Source organism: Petromyzon marinus, chromosome 75, assembly GCF_048934315.1.
Source record: "Petromyzon marinus isolate PM22_M1 ecotype Great Lakes invasive population chromosome 75, UKy_Petmar_22M1.pri1.0, whole genome shotgun sequence".
Taxonomy (NCBI): domain Eukaryota; kingdom Metazoa; phylum Chordata; class Hyperoartia; order Petromyzontiformes; family Petromyzontidae; genus Petromyzon; species Petromyzon marinus.
Window position 1 is genome coordinate 2,737,915 of NC_133741.1, and position 19,407 is coordinate 2,757,321.

At 44.0% G+C, this 19,407-nt stretch overlaps 1 protein-coding gene across 1 annotated transcript in view; it reads right to left on the bottom strand.

Annotated features, from left to right (window-relative positions):
• Window positions 1–3,638: 3,638 nt before the first annotated feature.
• LOC116957474 (uncharacterized) overlaps window positions 3,639–19,407 on the bottom strand; it is a 35,085-nt gene continuing 19,316 nt past the window's right edge. Inside the window, exon 2 of the mRNA XM_032979645.2 lies at window positions 3,639–9,084. Within this exon, the coding sequence (XP_032835536.2) occupies window positions 7,550–9,058 (1,509 nt within the window). The 5' untranslated portion in view covers window positions 9,059–9,084 and the 3' untranslated portion in view covers window positions 3,639–7,549. The remainder of the gene's footprint in view (window positions 9,085–19,407) is intronic.

Below are 19,407 nucleotides of genomic sequence, written 5' to 3' on the forward strand. Positions count from 1 at the left end.
GAAACTAAACATGTCTCGGACCGTCTTCATGAACATAAGGCAGATCTGAAACACAGCAGGGCCAATACTTCTGCGTGGCTGATTATTATTTAAATGCGGCTGAGTCACATGAAATAGATTTCTTGAAGACGATGGAACTTTGCAATCCGACTGGCTATCAACAAAGATTCGTTCACGAAGCCATCCATATATACAGACCCAAAAACACAATTTCAACTGAGACGACGGTTTTAAACTCAGCAATCATTGGAAAGATGTCATCAACCACTTTGGGTCATGACTTGATTTGTGTTTTCTTGTCAAGCTCTACCGTCAGCAGTGTGGATGGGTGTATCGAGGTGCAATGCCCCCCCCCCCCCCCATCTCTACCCCCCTCTCTCCAACCTATCTCTACCCCCCATATCTACCCTCTTCTTCCCCCCATTGTCTAACACATTGGACTGCGCCCTCGCCTTCAGCTCCACCTCTATTTCTACCCCACCCTCTATCTCCTCCCTGTCTCTGCCCCCTTCCTCCCCCCATTGTCTAACGCACTCCTTGTTTTTGTGGTGCTTTGCTCCTACATTGGCACTGGCTGCCCCACCCATGCTGTTTACAAAGCACAACTTTGCTCACTTTGAAAGCCCTTATAAGCAGTTGGATTTAGAGGTTTGCCCCCTCTTTTCTCTCTGCCTGATGAAGACCACTTGCATTGCGATCGAAACGTCGTGGATATTTTTTGCTTTCATTTTTAATTTCTATTTTATTTTATATTGCCAGGTAAGGCGCACTAAGCTATTAGCTACGTTTTCAGAAGCGACCTGGCCATCACAAATGATAGCTCAACGAAGTGGCCTCTCATCACGTGGACATTGATAGCAGCCGAATACTCTAAACGCGTCACGTTGATTCGAAACGTGGAGGGAAAACCCAGAGGGCCCCGAGAGAAATCCACGCGACCATGGCGAGAGACAAGCAAACTCCAAATATACAGCAGGGGTCAGGGTCGGGATCGAATCCACTACCTCCTGCAATATCAGGCGAGGTAGTCAACATCACCTAGCCACTGTGATGATGACAGAAGAGAGACGCAGACTCCAAATATACAACAGCCATCGGGGTCGGGATCGAACCCACGACCTCCTGCAATACCAGGCGAGGTAGTCAACATCACCTACAGTGAGGGAAAAAAAGTATTTGATCCCCTGCTGATTTTGTACGTTTGCCCACTGACAAAGAAATGATCAGCCTATAATTTTAATGGTAGGTTTATTTGAACAGTGAGAGAGAATAACAAAAAAATCCAGAAAAACGCATGTCAAAAATGTTATAAATTGATTTGCATTTTAATGAGGGAAATAAGTATTTGATCCCCTCTCAATCAGAAGGATTTCTGGCTCCCAGGTGTCTTTAATACAGGTAATGAGCTGAGATTAGGAGCACACTCTTAAAGGAAGTGCTCCTAATCTCAGCTTGTTACCTGTATAGAAGACACCTGTCCACAGAATCAATCAATCAATCAGATTCCAAACTCTCCACCATGGCCAAGACCAAAGAGCTCTCCAAGGATGTCAGGGACAAGATTGTAGACCTACACAAGGCTGGAATGGGCTATAAGACCATTGCCAAGCAGCTTAGTGAGAAGGTGACAACAGTTGGTGCGATTATTCGCAAATGGAAGAAACACAAAATAACTGTCAATATCCCTCGGCCTGGGGCTCCATGCAAGATCTCACCTCGTGGAGTTGCAATTATCATGAGAACGGTGAGGAATCAGCCCAGAACTGCACGGGAGGATCTTGTCAATGATCTCAAGGCAGCTGGGGCCATAGTCACCAAGAAAACAATTGGTAACACACTACGCCGTGAAGGACTGAAATCTTGCAGCGCCCGCAAGGTCTCCCTGCTCAAGAAAGCACATATACATGCCCGTCTGAAGTTTGCCAATGAACATCTGAATGATTCAGAGGAAAACTGGGTGAAAGTGTTGTGGTCAGATGAGACCAAAATGGAGCTCTTTAGCATCAACTCAACTCGTCGTGTTTGGAGGAGGAATGCTGCCTATGACCCCAAGAACACCATCCCCACCGTCAAACATGGAGGTGGAAACATTATGCTTTGGGGGTGTTTTTCTGCTAAGGGGACAGGACAACTTCACCGCATCAAAGGGACGATAGACGGGGCCATGTACCGTCAAATCTTGGGTGAGAACCTACTTCCCTCAGCCAGGGCATTGAAAATGGGTCGTGGATGGGTATTCCAGCATGACAATGACCCAAAACACACGGCCAAGGCAACAAAGGAGTGGCTCAAGAAGAAGCACATTAAGGTACTGGAGTGGCCTAGCAAGTCTCCAGACCTTAATCCCATAGAAAATCTATGGAGGGAGCTGAAGGTTCGAGTTGCCAAACGTCAGCCTCGAAACCTTAATGACTTGGAGAAGATCTGCAAAGAGGAGTGGGACAAAATCCCTCCTGAGATGTGTGCAAACCTGGTGGCCAACTACAAGAAACGTCTGACCTCTGTGATTGTCAATAAGGGTTTTGCCACCAAGTACTAAGTCATGTTTTGCAGAAGGGTCAAATACTTATTTCCCTCATTCAAATGCAAATCAATTCATAGCATTTTTGACATACGTTTTTCTGGATTTTTTGTTGTTATTCTGTCTCTCACTCTTCAAATAATCCTACCATTAAAATTATAGACTGATAATTTCTTTGTCAGTGGGAAAACGTACAAAATCAGCAGGGAATCAAATACTTTTTTCCCTCACTGTAGCCTCTGCGATGATGAGAGAAGAGAGACGCAAACTCCAAATATAGAGCAGGAGCCGGGATCGAAATCACGACCTCCTGCATACCAGGTGAGATAGTTAACATCTCCTAGCCACCGCGGTGCCACCTAAACCTCTCCCGTATCCTCTCCCTTAACATGCCCCTCCACCTCCACGCATATAACATTATCACAAGTTTCCCATTTTACTCCATAACCTCATCTCCATCCCTTTGTCCAACCCATCTCTGGCCTTGCCTTCCCACTTGGGCTTTCTTCCCCTCAACAGGTACAGGGGGTGGCCGCCGCATTAAGCGCAATGCTGTGAGGGAGGCGCGCTCGCATGAAAGGAAGGGAGGAGGTTAAGCCCGTTCAAGGTTTAAACCATGGTGGGTTTTACTCCCCAACATACAACCTGTTAGTGCTCAACTAAATAACTCACTGGTTACGTTTTGTTTTACCTTACCCGGCGAACCGAATTCGATTCCCGCTCATGGCCCAACGCCAGTGTGACGATTATCCGAAATCGGTCCTGGTCGACTCAGTCTCAAATGAATACCCGGTGTGGTGTGTGAACATTACCCCTGGGGGAGACAACGGCGGCTGGGCGTGGTGTCGCTAACAGCACTTGCCCCAACCGTATGTTCAGCCTATACGGGGAGTTCTTTGTCTTTGGAGTCGAATGTACGGATCGCTTCAGTGGAGGTTTCTTTCAGAGGCGTTGTGCTGTCGATGACAAAGCTCAGTCCAAACCCGCGTGGTTTCGTGTTCGGTTTTTGATGGTGGTTTGGAGGAGTGCTGTAGAGCGAAGTGATGCGTTGTTAAAATGTTGCCAAACTTAGACATCGATCTGCTGTGGTAAATAAATACATTGAATAAACTTGGGAGAAATCACAAAGAGTGTTTTATTTGTGAGAAACGTTTATTTACAAAAGTGTGTTTAATAAGGAATCATTTCCCCTCAGAAAGCGGAGGTCAATTTTAATTCGTGGTCAATTAATGGAATGATTACACCAAAAAGGAACATTTACTCACTGAAGAAACACGGAAGCTGTGCAAACCTACAACACATGATAACTGTTTATCCTTATCCGACGTTATTCCTTACATTTGTAAGGGTCGATGTGCGTGCAACGTTGTTGGTGATAACCGCCACCGACTAGGCGCTAGTACCATCGTATATATGGGGATGCATTCTCGACAGCGTTATTTCTTTCATATGAGATATGAGTTTTTCATTGGGGTATAGGTAATAGTGACGATAATAATACAGATGGTAAACATTGTTTCACAGATATAAAAAAATGTATAATAACATCGGTATTATGTACTGTACTCTTGAGTTCATTCTACTATACTCCTGCAGTGCAGAGGTGGGAGACGAGGTTGTCGCTCTGCGCTCGCAATCCGGGTGTTAGTGATGCCCTCAGTCTATATTTCTGCAGTGAGGTTACTTTCAGGTGGCCCTTGAGACTCTTTCCTGGTCTCGTGAGTTCTTACCTGGCTAAACGTACGGTAATAACCACACACCTGAGATTTTGACATAACTTAACTCATGGATTGTCCCTTAAGCCAAAATTAATTATCTAAAACAGTTATACATTGTTTTTCTTGTTTATTACAAGTCACGTGCTTGAACCGAGTAAATATATGCTCCCGTTAATCCGAAATCCACGTGATCGCGCTTTAGTACAGTAGTTGCATATCTCTACAACAGTGGGCGGAGTTTAATTGATTTTGATTGGCATGGCTCTGCTATCCACTATAGTGGGCTGAGTCTTCTGTACGGGAGTACGAAAGTGTTATTATCACTGAGCACGCCAGATGATGCGAGTTGTAATTACTGGCGAAACATCACTGTACACTCGAATTCTAAATGTTGCGGGTTTACTCTCCAACACACCGGTGTGCTGTACTAGTAAAGAATTGATGTTTTTTTTACGCGACAAATCTTACTAATTGGCTATTTCAGGTGGTGGCGGGTTTAACAACGCATTTATATTTACATGATTAAACCCAAAACCTCTATAATGGACCCCTATCACACCTGTAACCCCTGTCGTTGATCCAACCCCAATCACTATCTCAACCTCTATAACTACCCCTCACCCTATCACTACCCCTATCACCACCCCAACCCCTATCACCTCCCCAACCCCTATCACTACCCCTCCTTAACAACTCCCGCTGTCACTATTACTACACCACCACTTTTAATAACAATCCTCAACTCTTTATTTCAACGGCTGTCATCTCAAATATAATTTTACAATCGTAAAGCACCTTGGAATAAGGCGCTCTACACATATATAACATAAGGTTTCAGGATGTTTTGCTTTTTCCAGCATGTCTGTGGCCCACGTACATTGCTATGATGTGCCAGCTCCTGGCACCTTTATATCTAACAGCCCATTGCCTTACAACACCTGGATTGAACTCGTGGTCACCTGTCCCAATACTCATTTAGTGCCTAGCTCCTGAGATCCAACTTGATTGGGAGCATTCAGGGTGCTTTAATCACCGTACCTAAAGGGTACTCGGATTGGACACCTAAGGCAACAGTGATGCTATTGCTAAGTGGTAAATGTGCTGACTAGAGCAGTTTAAACGTGTTTCCCTACTTTATTTTACTTGGTAAGGCCCCACTGAGTTACGTAACTCTTTTTCAGAAACATGGTCACAAATTATATCTCAACGAAAGTGGCTTATCATCACGTGAAAAAATCTAGTAGCGAAATACTACTAAACATATGTTGATTCAAAAATTTGAAGGCTAAAAATCGGAGGACCCAGAGAACAATCCACACGACCACGGGGAGAACATTTAAAATCCAAATATACAGCAGGCGTTATGAGTGGGATTGAACCCACGACCTCCTGCATACCAGGCAAGGTAGTTAATATCTCACCAACTGCTTAATATTACCTACGTACAGCGTGAAAAAAAACAACATAGTGAGCAAATTAAAACCCTACTACTACCAAGCAAAATCTAAAAATAAACAAATTAAGAAATGTAAAAAAAACGAAAAAGCACATACAACAAAAAATGTATCGCAATAAACTCCTTAAAACAATATCTATATTTTACCAGCTAAGGCCCACTGAGCTATAACTAATTTTCAAAAGCGTCCTACATATCACAAATGATAGCGCAACGAAGTCACATATCATTACGTGGGAATTTATGGCAGCCGAATAATCTAAATGCGCGTTTCTAATTGTGGAGGGGAAAAAACGGGGCGCCCGTGGAAAAATCCACGCAGCCATGGGAAGAATGTGCATCTCACCACCATGTCTTGCACAAAGAAGCGATAACGAGGTGTGGTTGGCATCAGTGACTTGGCGCGGATGATCTGAAACTCACAAAGTCTGCATGAGACTGCTTACCAACTCAACATAACTTACAGTGTAACTTTCCAAGCATGCCGCGACCCAACAGAGTTACATTATACCCACACAAACTTCCCTTGATGTTTACTCTGCATCATTCAAAGCTCGTTTAGATTGAATGAACACAACAATAATGATACTGCTGCTGTTGTCGCTGCAAAGTCGTCAGGTTGAGTCTTCGACAAACGTCCACACGACAATGTCACTGGCAGGCGTGATGGCTCAAACAATCTGTTTCCACGACTACAGGCAACAAGCTTCCACCTGCACAAGTGTTCGAGGTCTCTGTTCCCGCTCGCTGTGAGCCAAACCCGGGTTTTTTTTTATATTCACATTCATTCACCTAACCTAATTTATATTTACATAGAGCGCTTTCACTCAAAGCATTGATATACAGTCGCCTCTCGGTTAACGTTTTCAATCTGTTCCACGAAAACTACTGTTAACCGAATAACTGTTCATCGAATTCACTTATGAGCTGAAAAATTGAAAAAAAAAATCACTGCGTCTGCTAGAGCTGTTTCCACTGCCAAAACAGAGAACGTAATGTGAACAAAGCCAGTCGAGGTCTAAACGCTCATAAATGGGTGTCACTGATTGGGTGAGAGCATGGCTCAATCTCACTTGCGAGCGCTCGGATTGGCCGAAATTGGTGCCTGCATGCAAAACGTAAACAAACCATTATATAAAAATTTGTAACGTTAGTGGAAACTATAAGGGTCCTATGGGAGGCGAAACGTTAACCGAAAAACAATTAATCGAGGAACTACTGTAGTTTACAAATCGATCACAGAATGGAATGATGTATTTGACAGCGGGCGTGCTACAAGGATTGAGTAATGAGTGACAGAGAAAGAGGGGTACTTGGGGATCACAAAAGGGGTATAGGGGAGGGATGGGAAGGAGTGCAGGGGCGTGGGGAGTGAAGAAGATGAAGGGAATGAGCGATGGAGAAGCGGCGAGCCTATAAGAGAGGAACGGAAGGGGGTTAAGAATAGTGTCTCTGCTTAATGTACAGGGGAAGTTTATTCGAGTGGAGCAGTGCAAGGAGGGAGGACTAAAAAATAGAATTGAGAGACAGACAGAAGATTGGGAACAAACAGGGCAAGAGGGGGGACACGGAAGGAGACAGGAGCGGCAATGGTGTAAATAAAGATTCCCTTACAAGTGACAAATGTGACCCGAGTGCTCTCTGTAAAGATCCCTCTCTCATACCCAAACTAGTGCAGTCACGTACAGTTTAGTGACAACTCTTTAGCACACACCAAAAGGGTGTTTAGAGTCCGATTCGAACCTCAGCACAGAGGTTCCCCCCCACCTGCATCTCAACAGCATCATGAACACAACGCAGGTCCCCCAACAAAGGCCGCAGGCAGGGCCCATGGTGTTGGTGGGGGAACCTCTCTTAGCTTAGCTCAGCAGAGCGGTCATCATCGATGGCATCGAGGGTGCGCCTCACGGCACGCTCGATGTCCCCCGCGTATCTGAGCAGGTTCATGTCACGCGTGAGCTCAGCATGGCTTGGGAAGTCCCACTCCTTCCGCCAGCGCTTGTAGTGCTGCACCGTGGCCTGCGAGTCCGGCACCCGCCTGAGACCGTGGCCCGGCCTGAACGCCAGCACGCGGTGCACGTCGTGGAACTCAATGCCACGGGGCTGCAGCAGCACCTTGGAGGCCACGTCGCCGGGTGGGTACATCACCTTGTCCACGTGGTCCAGGATGTTGGTGCCATTCACCCGAAGGCCCGAGCTTGAGACCCACGTCGCCGTCTCTGCCACCGGGAAGTTGTGCATGCGGAAGTAGTAGGCGGACACACCGTGCTCTGCCAGGGCCTCCATCATTTTGAGCCAGTTGGGCCAGTCCCTGGGGATGATGATCTCATCCAGGTCATGCATGGCCAAGTACCGCGCCCGGTACATGTTCCTGTACAGGCAGTCGTTCAGGGTGGCGATCTGCCCGTAGTATTGCAGGTCACCCGGGTTCACATTGATGTCCCAGCCAGTGGACGGTTTCAGGAAGTCGGTGATTGGCCACTGCTGCACGTCCATGAAGCCCGAGCGTGTGTAGTGCCGCAGCAGCGCGTCCACCTGCGGGCTCACGCTCGTGTTGTAGACGGTGACGAAGCCGGCGCCCAACAGGCGGTATAACTCCATATTCTGCACGAGGAGCAGCGAATCGCTGAAGCCGCCGAAGAGGGTGGGGAGGCAGACCCCAAAGTGGTGCCGAGGCGGGGAGGGCTCCCGGTTCTGCACCGGCATCAGCACCGAAGAGAAGGTGGAGGAAGGAGACGAGGCGCCACCTTCCTCGTCCATCACCAACGCCACATGGCTCGGGAGGGCCTCCCCCTTGGGCACACGGCACAGGAAGTTGAAGACTGCGAACTCAAAGTTGTAATGGTTGCTCAGCATTTTTGGTGTGGCGGCCACGCAGAGGGCGCGCCTGGGCTCAGCATCACCGTAGAACATCCTGCAGCTCGCCTTCTCACACGACCGCCGCCACCACCGCGGCCACCACCATGGCCATGACCACTGCCATGGCCACGGCCACGGCGGGCCACGGGGAGCGAGGGCGAAGACACGGAGCAGGGGCTGCCCATCGTCGCGCGTGTCCAGATACGCCGAGAAGGCGAAGACGCGCGATGTGCCCACCTTGTGTAGCCGCACATCAGCTCGAGCGTGCCCCCCCATCGGGGCAGGGCTGAGGAGGCCACGGGGTGGCGGAGTCAAGGAGGCCATGAGGGGGCGGGGCAAAAGCAGTGGGGGGGCGGAGCCAAGGATGAGCACCACCAGGACGGCCATGGCCAGAACAAGCAGCAATACGGGGAACAGCATCCTCTTGTGGCCATGGATCACGCGCATGGTGACCAGCTTGGTCATTGCGATCCCGAGTTTTAGTTTTCTCGCAGTGCGTTGCATCGGACGACAGTTTGCGGGAGTGCAGTCTGTTATTTCGCAAAAGACAACACAGCAATTACCACCATTCTCATCATCGTCATCATTATGCCTTCATATAAATACATAGTGTAGATACATTTTATAGGGCTAATAGGGATATTCTCTGGGTCTAACACTGGTGAGACAAGGCCATAAACAAGTATGTCTCTAGTGTAGGCCAATCAGTTTCAAAGTCAATGCATAAATTTTCAGAGCATGTAAGTTTGCAATTTTTACCACAAGCACGTGTGGTTAATGCAGACTCGATGCTGTGTAATAGGTATGTCTATTTGGCGTTTGAACATTTTAACACCTCTATTATTTCCGGAAAAGGGTCAATTCAACTACGTATTACCCTGAAGGTGAGGCGTTTAGTCAGTCCTTATGGCTGAACGGTACTCATTCTGACCACGAGGTGGCAGCTTTCTTCTGCCACCTCAAACAGGAGGAGCATTTCTCTGGCTATCGCCTGACCAGGTTGGTTGTAACGTCAGGGACTCAAATTGTAAATGCAGCGTGTTTACTCTCCAACATACTGCTGTATGCCGAACTAGTAACTAATGACATTTAAGAATAGGTTTTACCCTTTCTGGAAACGAAACTGATGCGAAGATGTTCAAAAACCAAAGAGATACCTTTTTCAAGGCCTCATTTAACGACACATCTGAACGATATAACCTAATAAAACATTATTTGGGATAACATTGGTCGCAAAAGCCCTACTACTTCATGTAAAAAAAAGCTTCCGCTCCTTTTCCTGGTCTCATTGTTGTATACGGCCCCTTTTTCCACAATTAATATCCATAAGAATATTTACGGATGCATACACATAGATTTCTTTTTCCTTTCTTTCGTGACAAACAATATATATTTTTAATAATGAATAAAACCCGTAAGCCAGAAACACGAAAAACCAGATGTCGGTCATAAACAGGCCATATATATAAAGAAATAATAAAACTCTCAAGGCGAGGATGTAACAGCTATCGGCGAAAATCTCCAGATGAACAAGAGTTTGATGGGCCCCTTAGGAAAGGTCCCTCCGAGGTCAGAACACCAAGAGAGTAGACACGAAGACGCCAACAAGGTAAATCGTATACAATTTTTTTTGTTTCTTATTTGTTGGTAAAACAAAAATATATAATTAAAAGGCAACAACAAGAATAAGATAAAATTAGCGGTCCTAACGCTCACTCCAATTAAGACCAGGCCACCAGATACATCAGTAAATTATTATCCGATAATGAATTCGCTATCAAATGATTTTCACCTTTAATACTTTGACTGTTAAAACAAAGCTTGGAGACAAATACCGAGTCACATCAAAGGTTTTCGAGAAGGAATGAGACAATGGGCAAACTTGCGAAACAGTTTAAACAATATCCCAAGCAACCCCGACCACCTTTGTCTCTCTCGCAACGCGGAGAAGCAGGAATTACACCTTATCACAAGGGGCCATCTGGAAAAGCCAGCCGGGTTTGATGAGGAGACACACCCCAACCCACACACGGCAACCAGGCAAACAAAGTTTTAAAGAAATTGCAATATAACATTAATAATAACGTGTTCACCTTACACGACATTCCATTATAGAACCTTACAGAACCAAGGGATATGGATTCCAACAATCAAGAAACGGACCTCTTAAACTCAGGATGAAAATTATTTTTCTTTTTAATAATTCCATCATAACAATTCGAACCTCGGTAAACCGAGAGGTGTCGGGAGGACGTAATTACAAACACGAGTCTTGGCGAACATGGGACCAAATGGTATTTGAGAAATATAAGTCGAAAGTATAAAGAGATAGGTGCTCCCGACCACCTTTGTCTCTCTTAACACAACTCCTGTTTCATTGCCAGAAAGGGTAAAAACCTATTCTTATTTTTCATCATTTTTCATCATCAGACGCGACGTCTGTACAGCAAAGCCAACCGAAGATGTTGGGAAGATCTATCACCGAGGCACTTAAGCGGCGTCTCCAGCGTAATGGAGGCCGCATCGTTCGCATGCCATGACAACGACTCACGATAGGCGGAGGTGCATGCAACCCTGTGGTGCATATCATGAATGATGCTGTGTTTGCCTTTTTTTTCTTTTGATCCGCATGTCGGTTGATGTGAAGACGCAAGCATTGCATCTCCTCCGATTGCATGGAAAGGTGCCCCGGTATGCTTCTGGCATTGGTGGTGTTTCACACGAAGCTGTGCACTTAGCAGATCCATGCATGAGATTTGTGCCATTGCGGAATGCCCATAGCGGTGTGTTTTTTTTAAATATAAGAATTGGTTTTATTCTTTCTGGAAATAAAATAGGTATTAAGATGATTAAAAAAATAAACAGAAACCTTTGGCAAGGAATCATATCTGCATTAACCACACATTCTTACAGTGAACATTGCAAACAAAAAAGCATGCTCTGGTAATAAGTTGTGTTCTGTTTGGTGTTTGAACACCTTTCATAGCTGTTTTATTGCCAGAAAGGGTAAAACCAATGCTTATACTTTGATACTGAAATGAAAGGTTACATGATGTGTTTTTTTTATGTTGGCAGTGCTTGTGTCTGTCACTCCCAGAGATATGAACATTGTTCAGTTAGACTTTTTTGATATCCAGGTTTAATTGGGTGGTAATATGGGGCGCTGCAGTGCCGAAATGGTAACTACCTCGCTTGGTATACAGGAAGTCGAGGGTTCGATCCTGATACCTGTACATTTGGTGTTTGAATATTCTCCCCGTGGTCACGTGGATTTTTCTCCAAGTCCCCCGGTGTTTGCCTCCACATTTAAAATCAATACTCACGCGTTTAGAGTATTTGGCTGCTATAAAATTCCACGTGATAAGCAACTTCGTTGGGCTAACATTTGTGATAGCCAGGTTATGCTTCTGAAAAAGAGCTATATAGGCTCAGTGGGCCTTAACTGGTAAAATAAAAAGTTTAGTTTAGTTTAACACGTAGGCTTTCGCAACCAATATAATTAATAATAGAGGTCTTTTGGGTTAGATCGCATAAATATATACGTATTCTTGGTTCTTTCAGTAAAGTCACATAGCAATCATCATCAGGTGATCATCAGGTGATGATTGCTTTTGTTGCAGTCGAAACGTCGTGATAATTTTATTTTTTATATTTGTATTATTTTATTGTTTCCCTTTTACGTGACTTTACCGAAAGAACCAAAAATATGAATCCCTGCAGTCACGAAAGCTTTAAATCAAAAATATATATGTGTCGTTAAAACCCGCCACCATCTGACACAGCCAACTAGTAAGGGTTGTCACGTAAATAGAACACACCAATTCGTCACTAGTACAGCACACCGGTGTGTTGGAGAGCCAAGCCACAACATTTACAATCTGAGTAGGACGTTTTGCCAGTAATTACAACTCGCTTCATCAGGCAACAGCCAGATTTGTGGAGAAATCCACCTGTTTCGTTCCTTATATAGAGGCATAGATATGCTAACCACACTTCTGCGCTCTTGCACAACGTGGGGTGGGGGGATTAACGAATTTCTAAATAATCTCAACTCTGTCAAGGTGCCTGACTTCTCTAAACCAGCTTAAAAAAACGCTACGAATCTTAACAACGTTCATTGAAGCTCTGTTGTCCCGACGGGTCTGTTCCTTTCACCTGAAGAAGGCCGCTTGTGTTGTGGCCGAAACGTCGTGAGAATTTTATTGTGTTATTTTATTTGATTAATTCATTATTTTATTCTCATTCTACGTGACTTTACCGAAAGAACCAAAGAAGATGATTCCTTGCAGTCACGAAAGCTTTAAATCGAAATTTAACCGCCTCTACGGGGAGGGATTCCACACAACCTCAAGATCATTCAACATACTCCGGGATAAGAAGGCTCAACTAATCGAGTCTCTCACCTTTCTGAAGAGATGCCGCGACTCTAAGATAATACCAACCGCATTTACACTAACCTTTGCTGCTGCAACTTCTCTCAATGCAAAACGAATTCTAGCTAGAACTAGCTTCGCTCTTATCTCGGAAAAAATCAGACTTACACGCACCGAACTCGATCAGTTAGACAAGACACTCTACAAATCACACTTAACATTGACAGCAACAATGTCTACATCGAATTGGGAACATGTAGACAATATGACTACCTCTTCGGCTGCCACTATGTCGACCAAATGTAGGGACAATTTGATTTCCAAATTCAATCACCTCTCCAACAAAAAATCGGATCCACACACAGAAAAGATAGACGTTAACAAAGTCGTAATTAATCGCAGTAACAGTTCCATTTCTGATGGTCTGAAATCGGTTTTAGCTAAAGGTCTAAACTTTGCTGTCACACCGAGACACAAACCGGTTAATTATATCATTGCCCATGTCGACGTTGCACTCAAGGGCTTGAGTCACATCTCTGCAGACGTAGCAAGATCTGAAATCGCTGCAACCCTGAAAAACGCTAAGTTGCCACCTAGCAACATCAGCAAAGATGAACGCTTTGAATTATCTCAATTAAAAAAGAGAGATGATATTGTCGTCCTCTCAGCCGACAAGGGCAATGCCACTGTCATCATGGGCAAAACAGAATATAACAACAAAATTCAAGAACTACTCAACGATGGCAGCTATACAAAAATAAAAAGAGATCCCACCAACAGCCTGGTTACAAAAACGAACAAAATCATCTCTGATTCAACAGCATTAATTGATCAGACCAAACAGTTATCGTTGAAACCCTCTGCTTCCAGACCACCAAGATTATATGGCCTTCCAAAGATACACAAAGAAGATACACCCCTTCGTCCCATCGTCTCTACTATCAACTCCCCCACCTATAAACTGGCACGTTTTCTTTCTGATATACTGCGACCTTTCACTGGAAAAAACCACCTCTGCGGTACTAAATTATACTCACCTGGTATCGACAATCAAAGACATTTCCCTGTCCCCAGACGACCTGCTTGTCAGTTTTGATGTGGTGTCCTTGTTCACCAAAGTCCCAGTACCTGACACCATCGCTATCATTGAAGACCTGGTTCATCAAGGACTGCATACTGATGTACCCCCCTGGTGAGACATTGCTTAACCAACACATACGTCACCTGGAATGGAACTTTCTACAAACAAACTGAGGGCACCCCAATGGGCTCCCCCCTATCTCCGGTTGCAGCCAACGTATTCATGGAAAAAATTGAAACTGACGCCATCCAGACTGCCACTCTACGCCCGACCTTATGGAAGAGGTACGTGGATGACACTTTTGTCATCTGGCCACATGGCCAGCCTGCTCTAGACCAATTCCGCGACCACATCAATTCCATACACCCAGCCATCAGATTTACCATGGAGGTCGAAAAAGATGGCAAACTACCCTTTTTGGATGTCTTAATTAAAAAGAGACATGATGGTTCAATGAGCCACTCTGTCTACAGGAAAGCTACCCATTCAGATGCTTACTTGAAACCGGATTCCCACCACCATCCATCCCAGAAGAACTCCCTCCAAGACTCTACACCATAGAGCCCAATGCATTTCCGACCAGGAACACATTACCAGTGAACTCAAGCACGTACACCAGGCTCTCAGGGCTAATGGTTACTCCGACTACACAATCCGCAAAGCCATCACTCCAGTCATGAAGAAGGATCCTCTTGTGGAGCCACTCAAAACCGTCACCTTAACCTACATTGCAGGGGTCACTAAAAAGATTTCCAAAATCATGAATAAACACAAGCAAGATCCAGGTCCGATTCAACACAGTACATAAAATCCGTGATCTGGTTCCATCTGTAAAAGATGCTGTTCCAGACATACAGTACCCGGGCGTTTACAAACTAAAGTGCCTCTGTGGTAGTAGCTACATTGGAGAAACCAAACGACATATCTCGGACCGCATCCGCGAACATAAAGCAGACTTGAAACACGGTAGAACGAACTCCTCTGCCGTGGCAGATCACTGTTATAATTCAGTGGGCTCACATGACATTGACTTCTCCAAAACGGAGGTTCTTTGCAAACCAACCGGCTACCATGAGAGATTCGTTCATGAGGCCATTCACATATACAAGCACAGAGACAATTTCAACCGAGAAGATGGATTCTGGCTTAGTAACCATTGGAAAGATGTTTTAAACCATTTCGGTTCTTAATTAATTGTATTTTACGATGACCTTCAGACCGCAGCTCTTTCGCTGGCATTGACTCTTAATACCTCTCACACCACGGTTAATGCTATGGTTTACAACATGGAGTATAATAGCGCCTCGCAGCTGTCTCTCTCTCCCTCCTCCGTTCCGACCAGGGATGAACTCGTCCGTCTGAACGGGGCTCGTAGCTATCCATGGTGCTGAAGTTGAGGGTAAGAATCCACCCATTTTTTCACCATATAGCATTGTGATATATAACGACTTATTGTTGGTAGCTTAGCTGATTGGAGAATATATAGAGTTTATTGATAACATTGAGGTAGTTTATATTTTAGTTTTTATTGGTTTACTATATGGTATTCATTATAAAGTGTAGTGTATACCCAGTTACTGTTAATAGCTCAGCTTATTGAAGAATATATTGAGTACATTTATTATATTGATGTAATTTAGACTTAGGTTTTTTCACATCGGTTTACTATATGCTAGTCGGGTTGTTGCAGCCCCTTTGGCGTCCATGTACTAGGTGCCTCTGTAGATGTGTAAACTTTGACTTTAACATAGCTATTTCTGTGACCAGTCACAAGCTAATCACTCAGCTATTTCAATGCTAAATTCTCCTGTTTGATTTGTACTAGGTGCCTCTGTGGATGTGTAGGCTTTGACTTTAACATAGCTATTTCTATGACCAGTCACAAGCTAATCCCTGAGTTATTTCAATGCTAAATTCTCCTGTTTGATTTGTACTAAGTGCCTCTGTGGTTGTGTAGGCTTTGACTTTAACATAGCCATTTCTGTGACCAGTCACAAGCTAATCACTCAGCTATTTCAATGCTAAATTCTCCTGTTTGATTTGTACTAGGTGCCTCTGTGGATGTGTAGGCTTTGACTTTAACATAGCCATTTCTGTGACCAGTCACAAGCTAATCACTCAGCTATTTCAATGCTAAATTCTCCTGTTTTATATGTAAACCCCTTTGTCAAGGTGCCTCACTTCTCTAAACCAGCTTAAAAAGACGCTCCGAATCTTAACAACGTTCATTGAAGCTCTGTCGTCCCGACGGGTCTGTTCCTTTCACCTGAAGAAGGCCGCTTGTGTTGTGGCCGAAACATCGTGAGAATTTTAGTGTGATATTTTATTAATTTATTATTTTATTCTCATTCTATGTGACTTTACCGAAAGAACCAAAGAAGATGAGTCCTTGCAGTCACGAAAGCTTTAAATCGAAATCCATCCATCCAGTTCACCATGGAAGTGGAAGCTTACAGAACTCTACCATTTCTGGATATTCTGCTCAACCGGGGTCGAAATGGTAAAATAACACAGCGTTTACCTAAAGAAAACACATACTGACGCCTTTCTGAATGCAGAGTCACATCCATCACCCCACACAGAAAACTGGTCTTATCAAGACGCTCATTCATCGAGCTAAGAAAGTGTCAAATAGTGACAGTCTGAGAAGTGAAATTAAAGCTAATCACTCAGCTATTTCAATGCTAAATTCTCCTGTTTTATATGTAAACCCCTTTGTCAAGGTGCCTCACTTCTCTAAACCAGCTTAAAAAGACGCTCCGAATCTTAACAACGTTCATTGAAGCTATGTCGTCCTAACGGGTCTGTTCCTTTCACCTGAAGAAGGCTGCTTGTGTTGTGGCCGAAACATCGTGATAATTTTATTGTGTTATTTTATTTATTATTTTATTATTTTATTCTTATTCTACGTGACTTTACCGAAAGAACCAAAGAAGATGAGTCCTTGCAGTCATGAAAGCTTTAAATCGAAATCCATCCATCCAGTTCACCATGGAAGTGGAAGCTGACAGAACTCTACCATTTCTGGATATTCTGCTCAGCCGGGGTCGAAATGGTAAAATAACACAGCGTTTACCTAAAGAAAACACATACTGACGCCTTTCTGAATGCAGAGTGACATCCATCACCCCACACAGAAAACTGGTCTTATCAAGACGCTCATTCATCGAGCTAAGAAAGTGTCAGATAGTGACAGTCTGAGAAGTGAAATTTAACATGTTAAAGAAGCGCTGCAAATGAACGGTTACAAAGATGCACAAATCAACAGAGCATTGAATGCCAAAACCAAATCAAATAACAAGAGCAATGAAACTGCCCAAGTAATGAAAACGATCAAAATACCGTACATTGCGGGAGTAACTGATAAACTGGCCAGGTGTTTGGAAAAACAAAACATTCGGGTCAAATTTCGCACGGTCCATAAAATACAGAAATTAATATCTGGTACAAAAGATGCATTACCGAAGCTATCAACAGATAGTGTGAACAGGATTACCTGCACGTGTGGCAGATACTATGTTGGGCAAACAGGACGAATGATCAGCATGAGACTAAAATAACTTCAGAGAAATATTAAATACTTCCAAATACAAGTGTCAGCAGTAGCAGAACACGCGTGCCAACAAGGGCACTCAATTTATTTTGATCATGTTGAAGTTTGGTGCAAAACTAGCTTCTACTGGCCAACACTAATTACATAATCTATCGAAATTGAAAGAAATAAAAAATATTTTAAGCGTTCGGATAGCTACCGACTTAGTGCTGCGCGGAAGTGAATAATCAAATATATATATTTTGCTGTGCTTGTGTCTTCCCTACCCCTACCCCACACTCCCTGTATCTCCTCCCTGGCTCCTAACCCTCCCAATCAGTGTCTTACTTGCAGCCTCCACTCCCCCTACCCCAACCCTCCGTGTCTCTCCTCCCTGGCTCCTCCCCCACTTCTCTTGCCTATATGGCCTCTTGTTGCAGCAGGTCCTTTTGCCCACTTGAGCAATTGTTTGTTGCTGTGGTTGTCCCACCTGATGACGGACGCTTGTGTTGCGCCCAGAACGTCGTGATTTAATTTATTTTGTTTTATATCTACGTGACTTTACCGAAAGAACCAAAGAGTATAAATAATACATTGTTTAAATGCATGTCTAGAAATGGCACCATACTTCCATAGGGATTACCGTTGGTACGGCTATTTTAATACACATAATGGGCAGGAAGGACAAGATCAAAGGAATTATCATAGTGCGCATGCATAATGTATGTTGACCGATTAATTCCCCACAGCGCACCTGAGATTTTAACATACCTTGATAGCTCATGGATTTTCCCTTAAGCCCAAATTAATAATCTAAAAACAGATATACATTGTTATTCTTGGAAATGTTTATTACAAGTCACACGGTGCATAAACCAAACAAATATGTTGCTCCATATTCTTGCTTCTTTCGGTAAAGTAACGTAGAGGAGAAATAATAAAATAATAAATATAAAACATAATATAATAAAATTCTCACGACGTTTCGACCACAACGCAAGCAGCCGTCCTCAGGTGAAGAAACAGAGCTGTCGGAAAGACAGCGTCTTAATGAACACTGCTAAATTTGGCAGCGTATTTTAAACTGGGTGGGAGGAGGAGAGAGCCTTGACAAAGGAATTTACATATCAACAGAGGAATTTAGCATATTGATGACAAATGCAGATATGGGGTTAGTCACTCCTTGCGGAATGTGTAGACGGTGGAGGGTATCAAAATCATATTATGCTAGTGTATTAAGTAGGATTAGCAGTAATAAAGGGAGGGAAATTTTAATAATAAAGAACTGCAGCAGCCAAACCACTGCGTATCAAGCTAGTGCATTATGTGGAAAACAAAAAAGGAGTTTCTAAAGAACTACAAATACCCTACTACCATACAGTAAACCGATGTGAAAAACCTAAATATAAACTACATCAATATAATCAATGTACTCAATATACTCTCCAATAAGCTGAGTTTACATATCAAGAGAGGAGTTTAGCATATTGACGCTAAAAAAATTGCAATTACCACTACTACCGATGTGAAAAAAACTGGTAGAACTTGCGGTGAAGGGAAGGTGCTTGTCAGTCAGTCGTCTGAAATGCTTCCTCCCTATAGAGATCGGTCTGCCAGATCACCACTGAGTCCACCTTTATCACCTGGTAAAGGGGGCCCAGTGGTTATCTCATCAAATACCTTGAGAGTGCTGGGGGCTTCTGTCTCAGCACAGGTGAGGGAATGATGGTGTCCATTGTAAAGACCGATCGTTGAGGACCATCTGAATCCAAGGTTAAAACTAAAAGATATAAAATATGTTATTTTATTTTACCAGATAAGGCCCACTGAGCTACGTAGCTCTTTTTCAGAAGCGACCTGGTCACAC